Raw genomic sequence first — 23,771 nt, 5'->3', positions numbered from 1 at the left:
ACCTTATGTTGCAAATTCCAGGACAGTTTGAATAATCTGACAGTCTAATTAACATTTCAGTCTATCAAAGATTTGCTTTCAATGCCAAGAAGCTCTTTCTGTATATACTTTCTAGAGTGTGGGGGTGCAGACTGTGGACACCACTTCAAACATCATTTACCCAAAGAATTAGACTCTGCTTTCTAGTCCATTGCTGCATCTGCAGTAGAGCTTGTTTTAACTTCCACAGTATCTAAGAAGCCTCTTGCATTTGCTGTATGTTAAGCCTGTTGCCTGTCAGAATGCTCTACTAAGAGTAGTTAGGTAAATATTTCTTTATTAAATGATTAATTCCATAAATAAATTCTTTTAATTCATTGAATATAAAATTAAAATCATTTACAACTTATTCCAGTATTACAGGGGCTGGAAGGGGTAAAAAAAAAAAAGAAAAAAATAAAAACAAAACAAAAGCTACAGGTTGATAAATAAAATACTCAGCTTTAAAACAACTGATTTCTGTTTGCCATTAAACTACAGTTGGTACATAATAGCTGCCATTGTGGAACACCCCACAAGTGCCCACCTCAGGAAGGAATGTAACTTCCAACTTGGTTGGGAAAGGATGGGAGAAGATTGGAGGGATGGAGAGAAGCATAGTGTTAAATTGAACAGAATAGTAAAGTTTTCATAACCGGAACGAAACATTTATCTGATCACTTACAAACAGAAAACAGTATATAATTAGATAAGGTGCTCCAAAAAGAAGCAGTAAAATTGCTCCAGTACTATGAAGCTTTAAGTATGCTTAAATCTCTGTTGCATTAGTGTCCAGTTGCACAGTGCACTCCTGTAACATCTCAATGTTGCCCTCAAATGGGCAAGGCACCATTTCCATCAGAGGTCCTTTCTCCATGGCTGGTTACTTCAAAATTCTGTTTTGCATCCCACCCCCAACACAACTTAGTCCCTAAATTTATGGATGTCATTGACTAGTCTGTAGAAGGGATAAGCCTCATTTGCATGTGGACAGTTGTAGTTGCATCGGCAGGACTGGATCATCATGACACTCTTGGTGAAGGTTTCCCCATCATCGCAGCGGAACCTGACCTTGACAGTCCTGGTCTGCTGGGGTGTACAGCACCTGCCATCCACGCAGGAGCCACAGTACTTGGGGCGGTACTTCTTCACACTGGAACATCCGGCGTAAGTAAACTTCACTGGGGATGGGGACTTCCTAGTCTTGGTACATTTTTTTCCCTTCTGTAAAGTAAAGGCAATAACATTATTAGCAGGAGATTCTTCTCCAGCCTTTACCCCCTACCCGAAGCAGGTTAGAAAGAAAAGGAACACCAGAAGAGTCTGTATTTACCTTTAGGGAGGCATAGCTAGGCTGGCCACATGGCCTCACTTCACATATCCTGGTCTCTTTGATGAGCTTGCAGTCAGCATTGTCATTGGTCACCCTTGTGGAGATGCCAGTTCCACATGTCTTTGAGCACTGGGACCAAGAAGTTGTTTGCACAATGCATTTGGGATTCTCAAAAGCTCGGCTTTGTGGCTCGGATCCAAAAACTGGAAAAGAAAAGGAGGGCTTAGCCTAAATATATTCTCTCACTGTGTTTCTTTCTTTCCATTGGGGTCTAAGGAGTCATATAGCCACTCTCTGGCCTCCTCCCCTTAATGTCACGCAGATAAACTCACACTCACCAGGTAACATTTTCAGGCCTCCCTTCACAATGGCAATTAGCTCGTTGTTCCTGGTTAGTTCGCCTTCAGAATCATCCGGACCAAACTCTTTGCTGAAGAAGCCTTCCAGCTCCTCCAGCGCATCCTTGCTTTCGTCACAGACCCACTCCTCGCAGCACTGCCCGGGCACTTTGACCAGCCTGGGGCTGGGGCAGCCCAGGTTGGGAAGAGAGAGCTCCTGCGGGCAGAGCGGGATGCAGCCCACAGCTCCATCTATGCACGTACACTGGTGTTTACAGTTCGGCTGGAAGCTCTCCCCGTTCTGGTAGATTTTGGAGTTATATTCACACGGTCTTCCCTCGGACTGTGCTGCAGAGATCAACAGGGAGGGAAAGAAGAGAATCAGCGGCGGGAATCGCTGGTTTAAGCGCAGGTATTTGCTGGTCTGTTAAACTCAGTGTACAGCGGAGCTCCCTACAACCCCCCGGGGACGCGGGGCCAGAACAATAACTTAGTCAGGAATCACTTTTCCTTATGTGCGTTTAGCGGAGCCCAGACATACTGAATCGCATTCCAGACTGCTGAAGTCATGTGCCTTTCTGCCAAGCTACCGACAACAAAGCATAACCATACATGGGCTCGAAATTACCGAATCCCGGCAGTGCGGGACGCGGGGTCCGTCCCGGGGGAGCGGGGTCGCCGCTTACCTCTGCAGATGCCCTTCAGTGCGGCGGGGCTGGCCCCGAAGTTGCACTCCAGCCCCTTGGTGTGGTCGCAGGGCTGCGATCGGCTGCAGTCCTCGTTCAGCTGCTTGGCGCAGACCTTGCAGCAGCCGCAGCCGTCCGGCACCAGCCCCACGCCGGGGGCGCACTGCGGCGCGGCCGCCGGGCACTGGCACACGGCGGGGCAGGGCGAGCCCAGAGCCTGCGGAGCGGAGCGGAGCGCATGGTGAGCGCCGGCAGCGCAGCGGGGACACCCGACCCGCCTCCCCCTCCCCGGCCGCGGGAAGAGCCGCGGCACTTACCAGGCGGGCCAGGCAGAGGAGAGCGGCCGCCAGAGCGGGGCGGGTGCCCGCGGAGCCCATGTCCAGCGCCGGTGCAGCGGAGCCCGTGTGAGCGCAGAGCGGGAGCGCGGCCGGCGCGGTCTGAGGCGGCTCCGGGCGCCGCCGCCTTATATGGGGCGCGGGGCCGCCGCGTGCGCCGCGGCGCTGACGTCGCGCGTTCCGGGCCGCGGCCGCGTCCAGCGCTCGCGGCATCCCAGGAATGTGGCTGGCGCGCGCCGCGGCCGCCCCGCCCCGCCCCGGCTCCGGCACCGCGGCCAAGGCGGCGGCGCTGCCGCGGGGGGTCCCTCCGCCCCTGGACCCGACCGGCCGGGACACAGCGCGGGGGGCCGCGGAGGCCGCTCCCCATCCCGCGGACGCGGAGGGTCCCCGCGAACGGGAAGGTGGTAACGGGAGGCGCTGTTCGCGCTCGGGGCTGTGCCGGCGGCGCCCGGACACCTACGGGACAGCGGAGCTGCCCTGCCCGCCCCGGGCGCCCGCGGCGCTGCCCCTCAAATCACACTGCCCGGGGGGTCACCGGGGCTCGGGCCCTGGCGCTGCTGCCATGCGAGGGACAGTCACAACCCTTCCCCTTACGGCAGACCCCGGGAGCCTGGCTGTGCCCAGCGGCACCGAGAGGCCCGGTTTCCAGACCGGGAACGGGATGGCCACGCGGCGAACATCCTCCCTCCCCGTCAACCTGTGTATCTCCGGCCTCAGTGTCCCTCACTCAAGTTGGGTGCCCTTGAATAGTATTGCCTCGTTGAAGTTTAATATTTGGGGGTGGGGAGGAGAGATTTAGCTTCTGTTGTGGCGTCTTTTCTTTTCCTGGCTGTAAGTATTTCCAGATGGGATTTAGACCCCAGACGTAACAATATTTCCATATTTGGTATAGCAGTAGCCCGCATTTTTCACATTTTTCTGCTCTGTTATCCAACCACAAAGCATTCTTGACAGCTTCAGATGTTGTTAAATATAGCCTTAACTTCTGTTCCCAGGGCAGGAAATTCTTTGGAATTCCTGTTTTTCACGCAATCTGTCTATCATGATTTAGGAGAACTTTGCTGGAGGAGCCAACTGGTGTTCTACTGCAGTTCACTTCTTTATTGAAATAGCTCAGAAGTTGGGTCTGCTGCCCAAAGGCGTTACAATGAATCCCCATTCCAGGGATTTTTCTTTGCAAATGAGATTATTGTTCCCAACACAAGTTTGGGGTTTTTCTTGTCGCCTTCAAGGCTGGAAGGTGGAGAAGCGGATTCAAAGGAGAGGCGAAAGCTTGCAAAAACCCCTCCAAAGCCCATGAAAAGTGGAGGGGGAGGGGGCGAGGGGGACAGTGAGAAAGGAGGGATGCGGAGAGGAGGGATGTGATTAACCTGGCTGCGGCATTCCCATACAGCGGGTGTCCCTGCGTGCCGCCTGCCCGGGACGGGCAGCCGGGGAGGGAAGGCAGCCGCAGCCCCGCCACTCGGAGGAGCCGAGCCCGGACGTCTCGTCGCCTGCCCGGCGGCCGAAAGGATGACAGAAAGGACTGTTTCGTGGGGACGGTGCGTAGGGCTCCGGTAAGTGCCGCTCCCGGGGCCACGGGCCCGTGTGCTGTTCCCTGGGTGTTCCCACACCAGCGGTAACGATGAGGCACCTTGTCAGGCCCTGCTGGGGCCGCAGAAAGGAGAGTCCTTGTTGTTTGTCCGCGCCGGAAGCCCTGCGGTGCCTCCGCGGGCACCGGGAGGTCTCGCCTCTCCATCGCGCACCTGTCGCTGGCCCAGCCCCGGGGGGAGCGGCCCGGGGGGACAGCCCGGCTCGGCTCCCCAAACCCGCAGGCACCGCCGAGCTCCGTGGGCAGCACGGGGTCCCGGGGCAGGACCGGACTGTGTGGGATGGGACGGGATGGGGTGGGCGCTGCAGGATGGGGCAGCCTCTCCCCGCAGGGGGATGCCGCGACCCCGGGGACGGGGCGGTGCGATGGGCGTCACCGTCGCAGGGGACAGCGATGCCGCTGCCAGCCGGGCTGGGGAGCCTGGCCCCGAACTCCTCCTCAGGGATGTCCTGCACTGCCTGTGAAGGGCTCGTGTCCTCAGCACTGCTGTCCTTCTCCCCGGCAGTGGCCAGGCCCCTGCCTAGGCCAGTCTTGATAGAGGGTCCTAATTGTAGAGTTTTCCCTCCCTCCCCATTTTATCCTCTTAATGATTTTCTTTTCATTCCGGTAAATTGGATTGACGTTTTACTTTGTGGTGTATTAGGGAGTGGGGAAAGGTGATGGGACGGAAGCTCTGAGCACTCTTTGGCCAGAACACATGTGCTTCAGAAGGCAGCAGTGTTTTTCTTCATCACTTGTATGCCTCAAAATTCGACCAGAAAGGACAATTGCTGAAAGAGAAAACCAGTCTTTAGTTGCATGCAGCTCTCTCTGGAGACTGCCAATGTGTACCATGTAGCACCATTTCTGATGACAGGAACTATTTAATGTGTCCAGCAAGAATCCAAGAGAGACCACCAGCAAGCTTTGATGGCTGCCAGTAATGGCAGTAACAACTTTCCATCTCCACGTATTTAGCTGAGCCCCAGCTGGTGATGAGGAGTAGGACAGTCTCATTTCCAGACTCCAAGCTATCCGGTCCAGTGGTCTTCCCTTGGTTTCACAAGTGTATGGGTTTTCCTGTGGTACTTTAGTTTTAAAACCCTAAAGTGGTTTTTAGATGGGGAATCTGGCTGGTACTTTTTTCCCTGGATGACTCTTTACACAGCAGCATTATGATCAGGAGGAACAAATTTGTGATTCAACACACCTTGATTAATGAAAAAACACCTTGATTAATTTAAAAAATTTTGAAAAAGAAGAAGCTAAGACATCATTGCATGGTTAAATTGGCCAGTTTTGCTTTTCAGGGATTTATGCAAACACTTGTTTATTTAATTACATCTAATTTAAGGACACGCACCGAGCGCTTTGCTTTGATCTATGGCTTTCACAACATTCAGCAAATGCCACAGGAAAAGTCAATGAATAGCGCCTTTTCTCAGTTGGTTTCATGTCTTACCACACATTCACACAACTTTGATGGGAAACTGTAACTGGACCTACATTTGCTCAAGAAAAGGTCACTTCGAAAGCTTTGAAGCACCTTTTAACAAACCTGTCCTGAATTTCAAGTAGTTGTCAACACTTGAGACGGGTTGAGTTTCTTTGGAGTTCAGGTTAGACTGTGACCCTTTCCCTGCACAGGTTTCCCTGTCACAAACCATGACCCAGTGTTTACCCTCCAAGCTGTGGAGGGTAAACATCATGGGGTACACTTATGTCTACTTCTCCTGGATGTACATCAGGAAACAGGAAAAAGTTTGGGATATCTTCCTTTTTTAGATTTTGTTCAGTGTAATGTACTGTTCCAGACTTTTGTTGTTCTAAATAAACTGGGAAATACTCCCTGTTTCATGTCACAGAGAGTATTTTACTGGCTTCTCAATTTGTGCTATAGGCAGTTGCTGGGAGCTCAGCTAATGCAAAGCAGGAATTTGAAACTGTTGGCTTACATAGCAGGTATTACAGATTTACTGAGTATATCCTGTTATTTTCACAGGCCTGTGTCTCTCCAGGGAAGGGACTTTCCAGAGAAATAAATCAAGAAAAAATAACTGGTTTAATTTCCCTCCACCTAGCATCGTTTTTTCCCGGCTGTGCATAGGAACCTTGGAGCAGCATGAAGGGCTGTGTGGGACAGAGGCTCCTCCGGGTGCTGGTGCTCCCACTGACAGTAAGTATCCAGCACCAAACTGGAGCACATCAGAGGTTTACAACCGTGTGGATTCTGGAGAAAGATTTTACTAAATCCAGTGTCCAGCCCTTTTTTGTATTGTGTTTAATTTCCTCTTTCTCATTCTCTTTTTCCTTTGCCATCTATTGCTGTGTGCTTCTTTCATCTCTCCTACTCTTTCTTCTCTTTTTCCCTGCTCCAGTCTTTTCCCTGTGTCCTTCCCTCTTCTAGTGTGTCCTGGTTTTGTCTGTGATAAAGTTAATTTTCTTCCTAGTAGGTGGTATGGTGCTGTGTTTTGGATTTAGGATGAGAGTAATGTTGATAGCACACTGATGTTTTAGTTGTTGCTGAGCAGTGCTTACACTAAGTTGAGGACTTTTCAGCTCCCCACACCACCGCACCAATGAGTGGGCAGGGGAGCACAAGAAGCTGGAAGAAGACACAGATGGGACAGCTGATCCCAACTGGACAAAGGGATACTCCATATCATATGACACTTAGTATACAAAATAGGGAGAAGCTGGCCAGGGGCCAGCTCTCCAGAACTGTCTGGACACCGGTCAGTGGGTGGTAGGAGATTGCATTGGGCATCACTTGTGTTGTATGTTCCAATTATTTTATCATTTATTATTATTGTTGTTGTTGTTGTTTATGATTATAGTTGTTATGCTTATTGTTGTTATTATTGTTGTTGTTGTTATTATTCCTCCTTCCTTTTCTGTTCTATTAAACTGCCTTTATCTAAACCCATGAATTTTATTTTTCTTCCCAGTTCTCTCCCCCATCCCGTTGCAGGGGGAGGGAAGGGGCAGTCAGTGAGTGTCTCTGTGGTGTTTAGCTGCCTGCTGGGTTAAACCACGACAGTGTTTACCTACCTTGGGCTGGGCCTCTCCTGCAGCCCCTGCCAGGCCACTAGTTCCTGCTGCACTAAATCAGTCCTCCCAGAGTCAATGGCTCCTCTCAGTCACTCACAGGAGGTGCAAATCCAGTGGGACAAATTAAGCATAGCAATGCACAGGCAGAGCAGCCAAGTAGCCAGAAGGCTTCGGCAGCTAAAATTCAAGTGGGTTCAGAAGTTTTTCCTTGCTTTGATTTGCTCAGAGTTTATGCTGAATTCTTTTGAGTAAGGCATTTCCTATTTGTTTTCTTCCTCTTCCTTGCTGCCCTCCCTTCAGCTATGCTCATGCCTGTCAGTTTTTGTACAGTCTGTGCCTTGCCTGTGGTTTCCAATATTTGGGGGATTTTGCTTGGCAGTATTTGTGCACTGAGAGGCACTGTGTTTTGTAGGTGTGCTGTACTTTCCTCTGGCTGCTGTCAAGGTGTTGTAGAGATTCCCAGTGTGTGGAAGTGCAAGGGGGACTTGTGAGCCTACGCACCCTGCAGGGAAACAGAGAAGGAAAATTTGTTGTAGTATTCATCTGTGCTGTTTGCTGCTTTGACATGTGAACTGCAACTTACGTAGATGTAAGGGACATAGCAATGTAACAGAGGCAGGAAGCATCCATGCTGACAGTCGCGGTTGGCATGTTCTTGTTGGACACCGACAGGCAGTACGTACTGCATGGCTTCCCCTCCCCAGGCCGGATGCAGAAATGTGGAGCAGTTACAGCCAGTTCCTGCTTAGTTCCTTCTTACCAGTCAGAGGCTCAAAATACCTTGGTCATGGTCATTCAAGGGTCTGACATTAACTTTATTTTAGTACCAGCCACTACCATTTCCTTAGTGAGACGGGTAGATTACTTAACACATGTTCACCTACTCTCATGCAGGTCTACTTCAACACTAGACTACGTAGAGAAGATGCAGTTTGCACCAAGTGCATCCCTATAACTTAAATTTGCAATGGAAAGACCTATTATGGGCTTTGGCTCTCAATATCACAAAATAAAAATAATCGGGTGGTCCTAGGTAGCACCTGGCTGCACATGGATCTTCTTATTTATGTCTATTGTTTTCATCCCATGCAGTCATGAAGCTTGCAGAAGATAAAAATGTAGCCTGTAATCTCTTTATAAATTCTAGAAAAAAATTCACAGCTGTGTCTCATGACTTTCATGAAGGAGGCTGAAGCATCAGAGGCATACAAAGTTCTTTCCCAGAATACATTGAGATGAAGGCCCTGGAGAATCTCACCCCAGAGAGTTAATCATCCCAAGTGACCTCAGTAAAAACTTCTTAACTTTAAACCTTGGTCCTCAGAGTGCAGGCTTTCCTAGTGGAGCAATGCATGTGAACTGACATCTGCAAAGACAAAATGAGCAAGCTCAGGAGATAATTGCTCATGATCCTAAGGAGTTACTGGAGCCAGATGAACCTGAGATTGCAGTCAACTGGGCTGTGCCTCAGGAATCCTTGATCAAATCACACTTCCAGGCTGTGGTCCATAATGGTTGTCAGCTGCTGCCTTAGTCTACAGCTTCACTGCGCCTTGGAGACAACCACCTCCTGCTTTTATCTGTGTCGACTGCCCAGAATATGCTCTCTTTGGTAGGTTCAGATTTGTTTGTTTTCTTTTTCTGTATTTCTGTATCCATTTTCATATATTTGAAATATATGGCAAACTTGTTTTTTCCCAAGATGTTTTGTTTCATTATATTTTTTAATCACAGCTACTTTTACTTAAGCTTAGTCTGTGTCAAAGCTTGGGGAACCCTCTGCCTTCCTGCTGATGCTTTCCCTCCCTCCCCGCTGTTTGTGACCTGATGAAATAGTCTGCTGTCACTAATCTAAGATCATTCAAAGGAGTTGCCTAGTCTTTGATTTTAATAGCATATTTTTGTAGCTATTTTCTTGAAAAAAGAAAAGAGTGTTGATTTTTTTTTTTTTGCATGCGAATAGGAGAGTAGGCCTGCTCTGGCAGGATGCTGAACATGCTCTGCCACACAGTGCTTTCTGTCACTTACTGCACTTTCCAGGCTAGCTGCTGGAAATGTCACAGGATTAATTTCCGAATCCCCCGAGGTGCCTGTTGGCTTTGTCCAAAATCATTACTCATTCTCTGCTATGTACACAAGCTTACTAAAACATGGTGAGACCTTAGTTGTGTTTTCTGCGTTACTGTTCATTTCCATTCTGTTCCATCTGGGCTCTTACCTTTGCCTACCAGTGTGTTATGTGAGTGCCTTGCAGCAGCAGCTAGCCACGTTCTTGTGCATGCTTATTTCATGGCACACATGAGCTAAGTGATACCAGAAAACCAGCCACAACCTCCTCCAGGGATGTTCCGCTGCTGGACGTCAGTTGTGCCTCTTGGTTCTAGTCTGTGACAGTGCAGTGAAAAAATCAATAGCAGACAAATAAGTAGACACGATGTCATCCTTGCACATAGGGAGGACTTGCAGGCAGCCAGCAGATCATGTATGTGCTCAAAGAATGCTTGTGGAGATGGAGTTATGGTCCAAGAATGTGCAAATAGCTGCCCGTCGCAGCATTACGTGCCTGTGATCAGGGAGAAGTGCTGAACCATCTCTAGACTTAATTAGCATCCAAACTGAAAATATTTGTCTCATTGAGGGTGATTTTTTTAGGTGAGCAAAGAAGAAACTACATGAATTAAATCTTTTGTTTACCTTATCTCTGCTGGGGGCTAAAATAAAACTGGAGAAGAGCCGGCTGTTAAGAACTGGTGGGCTGTTCTGAGGAAGGGTCATCACATGGGCTCCATCCAGCAGCAGTAAGTGAGAAGCACAGTGGCTTGTTTAGACCTTGGGGAGAAGGACATCTCTTTGAGCCAGCCAGGAAGCCTGTCTGCTGCCCACTGTTTTCCCATGGACCAGTGTCCTCAGGAAGTATAAGGTTAGCAGGGGCTATCAGCAGACTACTTTGGTGCAGAGACTTTTTTGTGATTGCATTAATGTCTCTTTTCCTGTTGTTGTACAGAAATTATGACTGCTAGTATCGGTGTTGAGATGAAAGCAGAAGCTCTTCTGCATAAGCAAGCATTAAAAGCTAGCTGATACATTAATTGTAAAAGAAAGTTGGTGCTAGCTGGTGGCTCTTTACTTTCAGATAAGTTTGCTTTTGTCTTTTAATTCTTTTAACACTTCACCCAACTGTATTCTTTCACATACAGGCAACTCTGTGTTTGTTACTCTCCTCTCTCACTGCCTAACTTGGAATCTGCTTCTGAAACCCTCCATTAGCTCAGATTTCAGACTTTAGCATAATTTGGGATCAGGGCAGAAAAATGGTGGATAGGATGGGTCTTCCAGGTGAGCACTGTGTGATAACACAATGTTTGTAACGTGTTGTGAGGGGAGAGCCTCTGGTTTCAAGGATGTACCCATGTGGCCTTTAACAGTGCCATGTCAAAAAAACCCCATTGATTAAAAGTGTGCCTCACTTGTGCTGCTAAAAACACTTCTAGATTATACATGCTGAAAACAGTAAATATTTAATGTACAGGTTTACTTTTCCTGCTTTATAGAGAGCTCAGTAGGCCTGACAGAGCAGCTAGACAGATGTGTTTATAGCGCGCTCCCCGGGCAGGCACAATGCTGCAGTGTTTGGCCTGTGAGCACTGCAGGGACATGCTTAAAAAAATAAAAGTGTTCCATTTACATTGGGGGAGAAAAAAATCCTGAGAATGTTTCTATTAATATTAGCTGGTATAAAATCCCAAATTCTACATTTCAGGCCTTGCATATTTCAAAAATAGAGGGCTAGATGGTGGGGATGTGGGGTAAGAAGTGTTTCCTTGCTTATGTAGCCAGTGAAAGGGACAGTCATGGTGGTAGTTCTTCTGGCAGGAGAAGACAGTTGTTGCTGAAATGCCCCTGATAAAGGTGGTGTGTGAAATGAAGAGTTCAGGAGCGAGCAGAGCAGGGCAGCAATACCTGTGCATGAAGCATGTGTAGGTGGGAGCACAGGTCAGTGTGTGATGCTTGTGGTTTTCCATGGACAAGGAGCTGGTTCTCAGAACCACATCTGAGATCCTGGATGTTTATCAGAGGGCATGTTTCTAAAAGGTGAGAGGGACCAGATGCTGTGGGGAAAGCAAAATGTGCACAGATCTTTCCACCTGGTAGGATGGACACACCTCCCACACACGTGAGATGCTGACAGAAATAGTGGGAAACCCACTATTACATTAAGGGTTAGGTTTTTTTCATGGTTTTGACCTTGGTTGAGGTCTTATCTGAGGACTAGCTTCTCTTCAATTATACTGACATTAAGGCTGATTTATCTGGTTGAAATTAATGGCATAAATTAATTGGGACACATTAATTAACTGAAACAACTGACATTTGGGTTTCTGGAGAGCTCCCAAGGAATGAGTGGCTGCATCTGCCTCTCTCTGATTTCCTCAGAAGTTATGCTCAGTTGAGAAGTGAGTTTACTTGAATAATCTGATTAGATAGTTGGCAGCTCTTGAAGAAAAAAAATAACTTTTAAAAGGGGATCTTGGGATGATTAATTCCTCAGGAAAGTTTTCTGATGAAGAAAAGTAGAGTAAGGAAGCAGAAGACTGTATTGGGGCTGGCTAAGCACTCCATGTTGTTAAATTAAATCTATATCTCTATAAAAAAATTAATAGTCATGTGAGTGTGTGTGAATAAAGCGAGAAGTCTTGGTGAGGTGGTTTTACTTTCTCACCAGCTTTACCTGCAACAGACATCTTTCCCTGACTGCAGGTGACCTGCCGTCCTGGGCAGGGGATGGGGCCATCCCGTGAGTACCTGTTCAGTGCAGGATCCTGCTGAAAGCAGCTCAGCACCTCTCCTTACTGGAGCCTTCAGCACAGGGGTGAGGGGCTGCCTTGGCCTTCGAGCCACCGGCTGCATTTCCCTTGCCTGCCAGCTCCTTTTTGGACAAGAGTGATGCAGAGACCACCCCATTGCACAGGGGAACATCAGGAAAGGAGGATGCTGAGAGAAAGAGGTCCTTTGCTGAGCACTGGCATTGCCACAGCAGCACTCAGGATCATTGCACATCCAGGAGAAGGGGCAGAATAACACAACCTTTTCTTTGCAAGCTGAACTACAGGCCATTTTTCAATATGGCCCATTTGCACCTCTTTATTGTGTATTAGTTGTGAGCTATGACTCAAGTGAACCAAGCCATCCTGGACCCAAACTGAGATTCACTGATTCCAGCAGTCATGCTGGCCTGAGGCACCCTGCTTGGCTGTGGCTGCTCCCTGGTGCCCCATTCCCTGCGTTTATGACTCCTCATCTCCTTGCTGCTGGAGTGGCACACAGGGCTGCAGTAAAGCAAAGGCTCCGTCCTGGGCCTCCCAGGGGTAGCAAACAGCACATTAACCCACTGTGCGACCTGGCAAGGACTTGTGACTCTCTGGGGTTTATGGCAGGATACCCTTGCCCGAATATCACACGTTTAGGAGACTACACAGTTGATACACAGTCAGCTCCTGAAGGGCAGCTGGCATGGTGACAGTAGCCTTAGAAAATGAACTAATTGTCAGCTCCAGTCTGGATGTCACCATCGTTTTAATGCGAATGGACTTTTTCCTCAGCCAACCTTCTGTCTGAATGGGGAGCACAGAAACATCCCAATATTTATGAGATTTTAACTAGATTAGTTACAAACCCATAAAGCAAAGAAAGAGACAGTTCATCCAGTACTGGGGAGGGGAGTGTTAAAAATGCCACCTCAGATAAAATATTATGGGAGTTGAGTAACTGTAAATAAGAACTTTGCCTATGAAATAGCTTCTTATGTGAGCTTGGGATGAGGGCCAAGAGAATGTCTAGGGCTCAGGGAAATTTATTAGCCCAGATCAACAGGATTTCAGGGACTCAGGAGATGGGGTGGCAAAGAATTTGCCTGTTGGAGTCTGTACTTCCTCCATTCATGCCTGCAGCAGGAGTTTCACTTATAAAACTTTCAAGATGGTTCATTTGCATTTTTTGAATTTTCTCGGTTCTCATTAGCAACTGCGGTTCTGACCTGGAACTTGGGAGAGCTGGGTTCAAGTTCTGGGTTTCCACAGCCTGCCAGCATGGTCTTGAACAAGTCACTCACCTCCCTGTGCTTCAATGTGTCTCTGTAGGCAGGAGATAAATGTTATTTCCTGACTCACAGGGATCTCAGGACAGTGTGCTAAGGACTAGGAAGCATTCAGGTACCTGAACCATAAGTGAGAGTACTACGGGTGCTTGTGAATGATAAGAGCATATGCAGAGCAGCTACAGTAAACATGATGACTCCTCTCAAGGGGAGGAATGGTATTTTGGTGGGGACCAATGGGTCTTCCCTTTGATCCCATTTATTTTAGTTACTGCCACAGTTTTCCTTATTCAAGCGCCTTTGTTTTATACCCTCTGCCAGTGCAAAGCTGGCTGTCCTGATAGGGTCAATGGTGTCCTGATGATATCAGGGTCATCTTGGCTATGCATTTATTTTTAAAAAGGGCACATGTACATCCATAGTGCACAATTTGGGAACCCACCACCTTTTGTCCCCCGATATTTCATCTCTCCTTCCCATTTACACCCTTCTGCTCTTCTTTCTGCCATTCTTTAACTGTATTCAGCTTTCTGAGTTCTAGCACGTCTTCCCTTCTTCCTTCTCTTTGGTATTTCTGCCTCCACCTCCATCCTCACTCCCATATTTTGTCTGTGTTCTTTTTTTCTTATCTTCTTTCTGGAAACCATCCTTAGCCTCTCCTATATATTTCCCTTTTTCTCCCTCTAGTTCCAAGAGCTTGTCAGTAAACAGCATCCCTCTCCCTTCTGACTCATGGCCCACTGACAGTGGAAAGATTTCATCATGAAAGTGATGTAAAGATCTCCCAGTTTAAAGTGCAGGGTAGGTTAGGATGACCTTGCTCCGCCTCTCAAGTGGAGAGCCAGTGAGTCTTAATTCCTCAGCCAATGTTTATTTGCCAGTTTATCTCACATTCAGTTGTTCTTTGTTCCCACACCAGTGCAAGTACCTCAGCGTGTTGTGGGGATGCTGTATCATGTCCTGTATCCTCCTGCTGCTGTACAGCAGCAGGGAGCAGTGGCTGTTGGTAATGTACTTAGCCAAAGTGTGGGAAAACTCTCAGACTTGAACTTCACTTTGTATTTCCATGCCATATGAAACTCATTGAATGTTTGTCCTTCCCTTCACGTGGCTGCTGCTCTTGGATTGCATTGACATATGTGAAATCTATTTGGTCCCCTTTTTAATATGCTGCTTGCAGTATAAATACAAAAGCAGACACTGCTTCTGAAGAGAAATAAATGTAATTGTGGTGGTGGTTGTTGTTATAAATAGTGCAAAGGACTTAGAAGCTATTTAGTCTTTTGGGAAAGATTCACAAGTGTTCTGTGTATTATAACCTTAAATCTCTTGTATTTAGCTATTGAAGTCTTCCCAGTTGTGATTGGCCCAGTTCACTCATTACTGTTTGGCTCCAGTGCAGGGTGAGGATGCTCTGCTCTTCATGGGAGCAGGGCTTAGCCTCCAAACCTGTAGTGTGCTAGGTCACATGCTTGACCTGTACTTGCATATTGTGCCTTAATCATGCAAATCATGCATTTGCATGTGCAACTGATCTATTTGCATAAAGAGCCATGGTATGTCCACACATGAATTTTTGAGGTTGGTTCCCAAAATCAGTACTGCATTTTTCCTCTGCTGGAGTGAAATGCAAATATTTATTTATTGACAGAGCTGGAGCTGATCTTTTTCCCTGTCCAGGTCTGAGCTGTCTGTTTTGTCAGATGAAAACAAGTAGTATTCTGATTTATTTTTAAAATGCATTTGTTCATAACTGCATTTAAAACAATTAGTGCCTGCTCTCTGCCAGTTCTAGTAGAGTGCTATATATATATATTTGTGTGTATGTATATCAAAAGGGGCTGAACGCCCAGAAATTCGCTTGGCAGCCCTGCTGTCTGGTTAGAAAAGGAAGTGAGCTACAAAATTTGAACATTCAGTTCTGAGACTTGAAAGCTTTCTGGATTTTATTACTGACTCAACAGGGTTTTCATTATGTATGTGGCCAAGAGGAGAGGTTTACGCAAGAGAAACATATTGTAGTTGAATATGTTTGTAGTTTTACACATTGTTAAATAATTGAGATAACTAGATGTCTCCTAAATGGACAAAATAAATTGAGTGTTAGCAACAGTGTCACTGTAGCACAGACAAGTCCATATGAAAAAGTGTCCAGTCCCATCCGAAAGCTGATTTCCAGGGCAGAGGGGACCTGATTCAGATGCTGAGTGACATTTTGCTGTTGATGTGAAGGGGAGCCATCTTTCCCTCAGCATGTCTGGAAGCCTCTGTCTATTCTGTTCTACTCCAAATGATAGCATCTTCAGATTGCTTTTTTTTTCTTTGTTTTACTTTACTTTTTTGTAATTCGGTGCTGTTTAAACAGCACTTTGAGGTTATGTTTCTTTTGCTCTCATTTTCATGTTAGTTTTAGGAAGAATAATATTTTGAGAAGCAGATTATCATGCAAAGAGAGAATGTGTGGGATGCATGGACTAAGCTGTAAATATAGGCCAAGGCTATGTCCTGCTGTCCTAGTCTCCTCCTGCAGTAGGGGATGTGCTGTTGGATCACACCCAGTGACCAGTAGCTCTGCCACAAAGCAGCTTGACAGCAAAGTGAATTTCTGTCCCACAGACAACATGCTCCCAGCTAATTTTGCACTTGTTCATGTGATGGGTATTTATTCTTCATTGTCTTAAAAAGGTATTTATTTTTAAACCTCTGTGGTCTCTGGTGCCGTACAGTCTTAGTGCATGTGTTCTACTGTCAGAGGGAAAAGCTATCTATATGTGCCTCTGCATTTTACACGTGGGAAGCCAAGCCACAAGGAAAATATAATATCACTGGATAATTCAGGCTGGAATTCAGAACCCAGTCTGAACCTCTCTCATTCTTGTTTATGCCTAGTGTCTCTCCTGTGCACACCACTGTAAGCATGCCTGGTGCTGCCTTATGGATAACACTCCAGAGGTGCCAGGTCCTGCTCTGAGGCCTTTGCTTCTCTATGGTGACAAGCCCCCTCCCTTCAGCCCAGCAGGCTGATGGCCACCTTTGGTGGCTCATGCCCAGTGCACGCACAGGACGCCTTGTGTCTGCATCACTCTTCACCCTATGGCAGCCCCCGAGTGCAGGAGGGGAATGGACGGTCCCCTTCAACAGGCACCGTGACAGTGTGCCATGACTGCACCGTGGTCCTGCTGCTGCCTGTGACAGCAAACTCCATGGTCACTAGAACGTACTTGACTTTGGTTTTGATCTTTTCTTAAAACTATAGAACTCTGGGGCATATGACACCTCCAACATTGTAAATCGAGTGGGGTAGCCTCTTGTTTCTGCGTCTGATTTGTTCCATTTATTTAGTCACATATCTTCATTTTGAAACGTTACCCTTACTGCCCTTCAGGAGATGCATGTGAAGCAGTGTCTATCGCAGCGATAGCCAGTCTGTGGCACTGGAACACGTGCAGGTCAGCAAAGCTCAAAGGTTTCCTTGCTGATGCTACATAATTAGTCTCACTGAGGCTAAGCCCATATTCAAAATAGACCCACTTTTAATGTGGGAAATGTAGCGTGTGTCTGCCCAGCTGTGTGTACTAAACAGATGAGTTTACCAGCTTTTTTCCACTTGCGCTGTGTTGCTGTGCTGGATGACCTGTGGCAGGGCTGTGCAGCAGTTGGGGTGCTCACTGATCCTCACTCCCACAGCAGGGAGTGGAAGAGCAGGGACTGCACCGCTGAGCTTGCTGGGGATACAGGGGGAGCTTGGGAAGGTAACCGTACTTATGCTCAGGGAGGTAACTGGGAGCCTTCATTACAGCTCTCTCCCTCTCCCTCGCTGCCCTGAGTGCTCAGATGTGTGTGGTACATGCCCAGCATCTCCTGGCCCTGAGAAAGTTTTCATTTTTGGCTTCTAGACTCAAGGATGTGGGCTGCTCCTGCTTTATATTTAATGTTTATGTGAGGTTGTTATGCTGGCTTTCTTACTACAGGCATTTTTGTTAGTCACTTCTGCCTGATAGTTTGTCCTCTATTTTTGAGTCCACTGGATCTATTTCAGCCAACTGCGCAATGAAGGTATTTGTTTCTGAGAGATTAAGCCAGAGGCGGAGCCCAGGAAAGTGAGCAGCCAGGGGGAGGAGGGTGTTGCCAATGCCCTGGGAGAGCTCTAGTTAGAGGCTGGAGGAGGAATCCAAGGTGGGGATGCAGAGGGAGAGGTCGTGAACACCCTGACCACAGAAAGTGTCTCCTTGGCACTCATATGGTTTTCAGACACCGAAAAGTCCAACCACAAAACACAAATCCATAGGAAAAGAGGTCTCATTAGTTCCACTGCCCTGCAACCGGACTTGTCTATCTTGCATTGGCCTTTTTAGCCACCAGCATGCTTGTAGCAAATGTGGGTAGAGCCCTTCCCAAATCTTCATTCGCAAAGCCCAGCCATGAATGAGTTCCACTGCCCACAACTTGCTTATGGCTCCACCAGTGCTTCTAAGGGTTTGGTTTGGTAGAAGGGCTTCTGGAAACTGGGCACATGTCTTCTCTTTGTCACCCTACCTTTCCACCTCCCCAGGGTCAAGGTGCTTCATGGGCTGGGGTGCTGCTAGAGATGATGTCCCGCTGCCCATTGTCATACAAACATCCAACCTGCATCTGGTGTGCTGGCACACGGATCTTCTTCATATTTTGCCAGAGATTTTACTAACCAGAAAAATATGGCATTATAAGAAGGCTGTACCAGCTTATTATTCATATCCTTTCCCTGGCAAGAAAGAGCCAGAGAGCATGTTTTAAATGAAGCTCATGGTCAGATGGTGTGGTGAGTGCTAGAAGCCTGGGATAGTCTGGCAGAAAAATAATTTCCCCTTTTAAAACCACTGAGCAGTCTTTGTTCCTCCGTGCTTCAGCTGGTTAACTTGGCCATGCAACCTGGGCATGGAGACGTGGCTGCATCCACTCCCAACACCTTCCAGCACCCCTGGGTGAGCCTTTGCTGCTGCAGTCAAGGGAAGGCTCTGCCCTTCTTTCGGCTGCCAGAGAAGAGAGACTGGGGCAGGGCCTCCCAAGGATGTCCTTTCCTCTTCCCTTGCTGGCAGCTTTGCAGCCTGTTTGTCATTCAGAGAGGCTGTGCTTGCACTGGGATCAGAGGCAGTAGGGCTGGGCAGCAGAGAGGGTCAGGGGTGCTGTGGGTGGTGGTGCTGCCTCTTAGGGTTGGGCTGCTGTTCGTTCATTTGCTGCTACTCAGTCTTGTTGTCCTGAGGGGAGTGATGGGATGTAGTAGTGTAGCACCTGGGAAATGCTGTGCAGCACAACACACAGTTCAAAAGAAAACTCCCTTCAGGAGCATCCTTGGGAAAAATTACCCGAATGCTTGAGCAACCGCTGTTCAGTCCATGCTAACAGCAGCTCAGATTTTGTAGAGCTGAAGGCACTGCCAAGCCTTTTCCTCCTGCTTGTGTAAAGCTGCACCTCCACCTCCCATCTCCCCACTCCAAAAACACAACAGCTCTGTGACACAGAGTTTTCCAAATGGGATATATTTCTCTAAAATTGCTTTCAAATGTTCCTAGCAAGAAACTGTGCTACTCATTTTGCCCGCAGTCCTGCACGGCCGCCAGCGGTGTGGGTGAGCAGAGCAAGGCTGTGGGCACAGCCCTGGCTTGGCCACAGGGAGCTGCCAGCCATCATAAACACAGCATCCCCCAAAGGGTAGGTTACGGCTGGGGAGGTGCCGTCAGTGCCCTCCTCGCACTGCCTGAGCTGTACTCTCCAGCTGGCCACCTCTCTGCTGGTCTGAGTGCTGTGCCCAGCTGAAGCAGGCAGGCAACACCTCACTGGCCAGCTGCAGTCCAGAAATGTCACATCTGGACAGGGCATATGAGCTGCTCCTGGGGATAAACCCATGTGCAACCCTGGGCCGAGCCAACTCACCCCTGCTTGCCAGAGGGGTCCCTGGGAGGGTTTGAGAGGCAGGTGGGAAAAGATGACTGGAGTGGCTCCAAAGAGCTAAGGAATGTTAATGCCAGCCTTGATGCTTCAGCCCTCTGACCTTTCCTCCTGCCTCTGTAAATAGGCTCCTTCTTAAATGGGAAGGAAAGTCTAGTTTTAATCTAGTCCATTAAAAACAAAATGATGGAGAAATTTACCTCCTCTGAGCCCACCTGTCAGTGTTTGCAGTTTTACTATCATATTTTCCAATATCTTCCCAATGTTTTTCTCTCTTCTGTTGCTGTATACAGAGGCAGAGGAAACTTGCCTGAGCAGAGGAAAAAGTGAAACAGGTTTTCTTAGATGTTCTAATAACAGCCTGAAAAAGCTTTTACACATTGATCTCATGCCATTTTAGTCATCAGAGGCCTTATTTACAACTGTAACTTGCTTAAAAAAAACCCAAAACAAAACAAAGGAAAAGCACTGTAGACTTACTTACTTCTGTAAGTAAGTACAGATCACCTGGCTGCTTGAAGAAAAAAATCTCCAAAGAAAATTTTGAGTAAGTTCAAAACAATATTGTTTGTTTGTCTATTTTTTTAAAAAAACCAAACATGAATATTGTCTTTAGGAGAAGATGATACCTTTTAAAAATGCTAAATGAGTGTAACAATCTTAGTACCCTTTAGGGGTCTCCTGACCTTGTTCCATGATGCTCATAAATATTTGAACCCTTTGGTGTGTTAATCCTTTACAGTAAAGCTGTTAACCTGGAAGGGCTTCAGCCATCTGGAACCCCACAGGATAGTCTGATAGTTCACAGGTAGGGATTTTAAGGGGCAAGATTTTTTTAAATTTTTTTTTGTGGCTAATGGGTATGAGTGGAGGGGGATAAGAAGGATGTGCAGAAGGCGATGGTGCTGGCAAGGCATTGTGGAGCTGCCTGTCTTTGGCAGGCCCTCACAGGTCTCTCCAGCTGTCCTCACAAACTGCTTGTGGAATTTCTTATTTAATTCGCCTGTTTGAAGGCAAAAATTAAAACAGCTTCAACTGAGAGATCTGAGAAGGTTGGTTCTGATAGCCACAATAGTGCAGCAGGGAGGGTTAAGTACCCCCTGGGGGATTTGGAACAGTGCAAAGACTGCTCTAAATTGTTCAAGCTATTAACAAATTGTAGGAGTTGTCATCCTGGAGTGCACTGGGGTCCAGCCAAAATCGTCTTGTGTCCACTGAGTTGCTGGCAGGTTCTCTGCTTGGTGATGGCACAGGATCGCCTGAGGTAGAGCATCACCCTGGTGTGGGCCAGAGACACCGGTCATCTGTTTTGGCCTGCCCCAAAACTCCTTGGTGCAGAGTGTGACACAGGTATTTTTTGGAACAGTTTTGTTTCAGTTGGAGGAAACTAAAAAGGTCAACAATAAAAGGACAAGAATGTGAGGTGATTACACCATGTGTGTAATCAGCTGTCACACTGAAAAGAGCCAGTGTGAGGCTCTGGGTTCATGTGGAATACAGAGCAGCAAAGTTATATGCAAATGTTTTATTTCATTAGGAAAATCAGCATCTAATCTGTGTGGGAAATGGTAAACTTTGTTTCTGCAGAAATCTTGCTTTTTAAAATTTGTTTGTTTGCCATCATGCACACTGTGTTAGTTAAAGAGAAGTATTTCAGTCAAAGCAAATGTGACGCAGAAGATTCAGGGTGCCATTTGATAAACAATGGGCTGCAAGTAGTCAAAGAAAAAAAAAAAAAAAGGCAAGTCTGCCACATGCTGAATCCATTCCTTTCTGTGCAGGAAGAAAAATAACAATTTGTTTCCCATAAAGCTGAACTCTTTCACAATCTGCATTGCTCTGAGTTCAATACTGGCCAGCAGCAGCAGGGGCGTGTGCCTGTCCGGACACCCCTTGCAAGCAAAGGTATGTCCAATGGGACACTGCCAGGCTTCCATGACCCTGTGGCTGATACAGAGGGTTAGAAGCAATATTGGCTGCATCTTGATACAAGGTTAATTGGTTTTGCCTACCAAAAAGCAATGGGCAGCATCTGAAACGCACTGAATGGTTTTCTGTTCGGGTCAGGTCTACTCACAGTGCTGTTTTGGGCAAAGGTTGTTTATGTGCCTCAGATGCCTAAAATGATTTGTTTTACAGCATTACCAATTACTAACTCAAGATGGTGATACAAACAGTACAAAGTTTGGATCTCATCTTTCTGACTCATGTTGGCTGACAAGTTACTCTTAAAATAGCAATTATCTAATGGGGAAAATCCCACAGATCTAGGCAAATGGATTGTAAAAATAGCCACCATCAATGGTAAAAGTCCCAAAGTAATTTTTGAACCATGCTGTGGCTAAGGGCTGTGAACATGTACCTGTTATCAAAAAAAAAAAAAGGAGCAAAAGGCTGTCAAGAATCACCCTTTAGTCTGCCTGGCATCAATAAGTACCTGCAGGTCAGCAGAAGATGTATTTATAGTTTTAACCACATGAAGCGAGAAAGCCTTATGCTTGCCCTGTATTTTTCCATGAAAGAGGTGAAGTAATTCAGAGTTTGTGAATAGATCACTGTTCCTGGACCTTCTTTTTTGACCCTGATTCCCTTTATATAGCAGTCTTCTGTTCCTCCTTTGGACATGGTTTTTTTCTGGGAAAGTTATTTTTGGAATTATGGTTTATAATTGATGTTGAAGCATGCAGTAAGGCTTTTATATGTATTCTGTGTGCTCACACTTGTTTTATGTAATCACCACCCAAAGTCAACCCACTAGCTTTCAGTTTTCTTCCCAGGTTTACATCTGCTTTTGTTTCCTTCCCATTATTAAGTTCTTCGAAGACATTTTTGGGCATCAGAGATTCAATTCAAAGTCCAGAGCTGCAATAATATCTGTTCTATTAATGCAAAAGTATTGCTTCCTTAGACGACCTGATGTCATCTACCTAGGCTTTTTGTCTGGGGGAAAACTAGTGAGCTATTTTAACATATTTATATGTACTCAAAAAAAAGAGAATGAATGAATGAATGATTGTATGTTTAGGACGTATTCTGCTTCCCCCTTAAACACAAGGTGTGAGGGTAGAGGGGGGAAAGAGATTTCTTTCTACTCAGTTTTTGGAAACCTAAATCTGGCCTTCCTACGAAGACCAGCAATCCCAATCTTAAAATGCTTATGTACTGAACAAGCTGAAATTTTACCAGACAGTGACTTCACAGCACGAGGCTGCACGAGTATCACATAGGAGCGCTCTGGCCATCTGCATTTTGAGATACTTTCAAAATGTTGGGATGAAAATACATCCTGGCAGAAGGATGGGGACTGGAAGCTTTTGCTGGGAGGGTGCATGTTTTCTTTGCATAATTTCTCTACTTCTTGGGAAAAATCTAATAAACACAGCTAATTTTTCTGAATGAACAGATACAAGGTCTTCTTGCAAAGGTTCTTCTTTTTTTTTATTATAAACTGTACTCAGACTGGGATGCTTGCCAGTATTGTTATTCTCTAAAATCTTGTTTAGCCATACCATCAGATTGGCCTTGCCTTTTGGAAGTATTGGATATGTAAGTTTTCCAAATTCAATATGGGCTTCAGAAGCCTTAAAAATCTTTAATATTCTTAACTTCTGCTTAAATGCCTTAAGATTTGCACCTGGAAATGAAATGTATGGAAGGCTCCACCTTGTTCCTAGTCAGAAGTCCTCTTTTGAACAAAACTGGGGTTGATAACCCACATTTGAAAAACTCCTGGAAGCTTATGATGTCAGTGACTTGTCTTGGGGGATGAATAGTGCTGGGGCTCATGCTGGTTTTCTTCAAGAGATATTTTTACACTTGTTTTGTTTCCCAATTCAAGAACTTTTTTGTGAATGAGATAATCTGTTATTGTCAAAGCTACTACTAGGTACTTTTTAGACTGCTGATTCCCAGATCTGAACAGATAGTCTCCAACATGTGGTAAAGTAATTTTGTCTCTAAAGCGTATATAGATCATTACAGACTGCATCCCAGAGCAGGTGTCCATGGATGGGAATGACCATTTTCCATCTGTTTGTTTTATTCCCTGTCTTATTTGTCACTATTAAATGATTACTGCAGTGACAGAACTCCCCAAGTATGCATTACTGAATTTCTATTTCAGCCAGAAAGCAAGATGATAGCCCTGTGGCATGCACACCACCAAGGGAAGGCAAATATGAACAAAGTGGGGCTTTCCGCTCCCATATCTTTGCAAGATCTTTTCTTTAAGCCTTACAAAGTTATTTTAGTAATGAGCTTCCGCCAATGCAGGCTCAGCTGCAAAGACATCGAGGACAGAGGCAAAGCTGAGCAGAAAGTGGGGCAGGAGAGGAGTGGTCAGGAGAGCTCTGCAGCTGATGCTGTGCCCAGGGACTGGGCAGGGGGACAGATGGACACAGGCTGTGGCAGATGTAGGACCT

The 23,771-nt window shown here is 46.6% G+C and overlaps 1 protein-coding gene and 1 long non-coding RNA gene across 2 annotated transcripts; one reads left to right on the top strand and one right to left on the bottom strand.

The window, feature by feature from the left end:
* Nucleotides 1-280: 280 nt before the first annotated feature.
* Nucleotides 281-2,775, bottom strand: CYR61 (cysteine rich angiogenic inducer 61). Its single transcript, XM_017805755.1, has 5 exons — nt 2,693-2,775; nt 2,376-2,592; nt 1,690-2,037; nt 1,352-1,554; nt 281-1,242 (listed from the first exon to the last, which is right to left on the bottom strand). Exons 1-5 carry the CDS (start codon nt 2,750-2,752, stop codon nt 943-945), a joined length of 1,128 nt encoding a protein of 375 aa, XP_017661244.1. The 5' UTR covers nt 2,753-2,775; the 3' UTR covers nt 281-942.
* Nucleotides 2,776-4,071: 1,296 nt separating this feature from the next.
* LOC108492855 lies at nt 4,072-8,923 on the top strand. Its single transcript, XR_001873262.1, has 3 exons — nt 4,072-4,266; nt 6,283-6,456; nt 7,744-8,923. It is a non-coding gene; the product is annotated as an uncharacterized LOC108492855 (long non-coding RNA).
* Nucleotides 8,924-23,771: the final 14,848 nt, after the last annotated feature.

The sequence above is a fragment of the Lepidothrix coronata genome, unplaced genomic scaffold (assembly GCF_001604755.1).
Source record: "Lepidothrix coronata isolate B3197 unplaced genomic scaffold, Lepidothrix_coronata-1.0 Scaffold12, whole genome shotgun sequence".
Lineage (NCBI taxonomy): Eukaryota > Metazoa > Chordata > Aves > Passeriformes > Pipridae > Lepidothrix > Lepidothrix coronata.
This window is presented reverse-complemented; position numbering and strand designations above follow the sequence as displayed.

Excerpts from the sequence above, each read along its gene's own strand:
- CYR61 (XM_017805755.1), bottom strand. The coding sequence starts at position 2,752 with ATGGGCTCCGCGGGCACCCGCCCCGCTCTGGCGGCCGCTCTCCTCTGC. Across the intron at positions 1,555-1,689 it reads AGGCCTGAAAATGTTACCTG|TTTTTGGATCCGAGCCACAA; the intron begins GTGAGTGTGAGT and ends TTTCTTTTCCAG. Across the intron at positions 1,243-1,351 it reads CTAGCTATGCCTCCCTAAAG|AAGGGAAAAAAATGTACCAA; the intron begins GTAAATACAGAC and ends TTTACTTTACAG.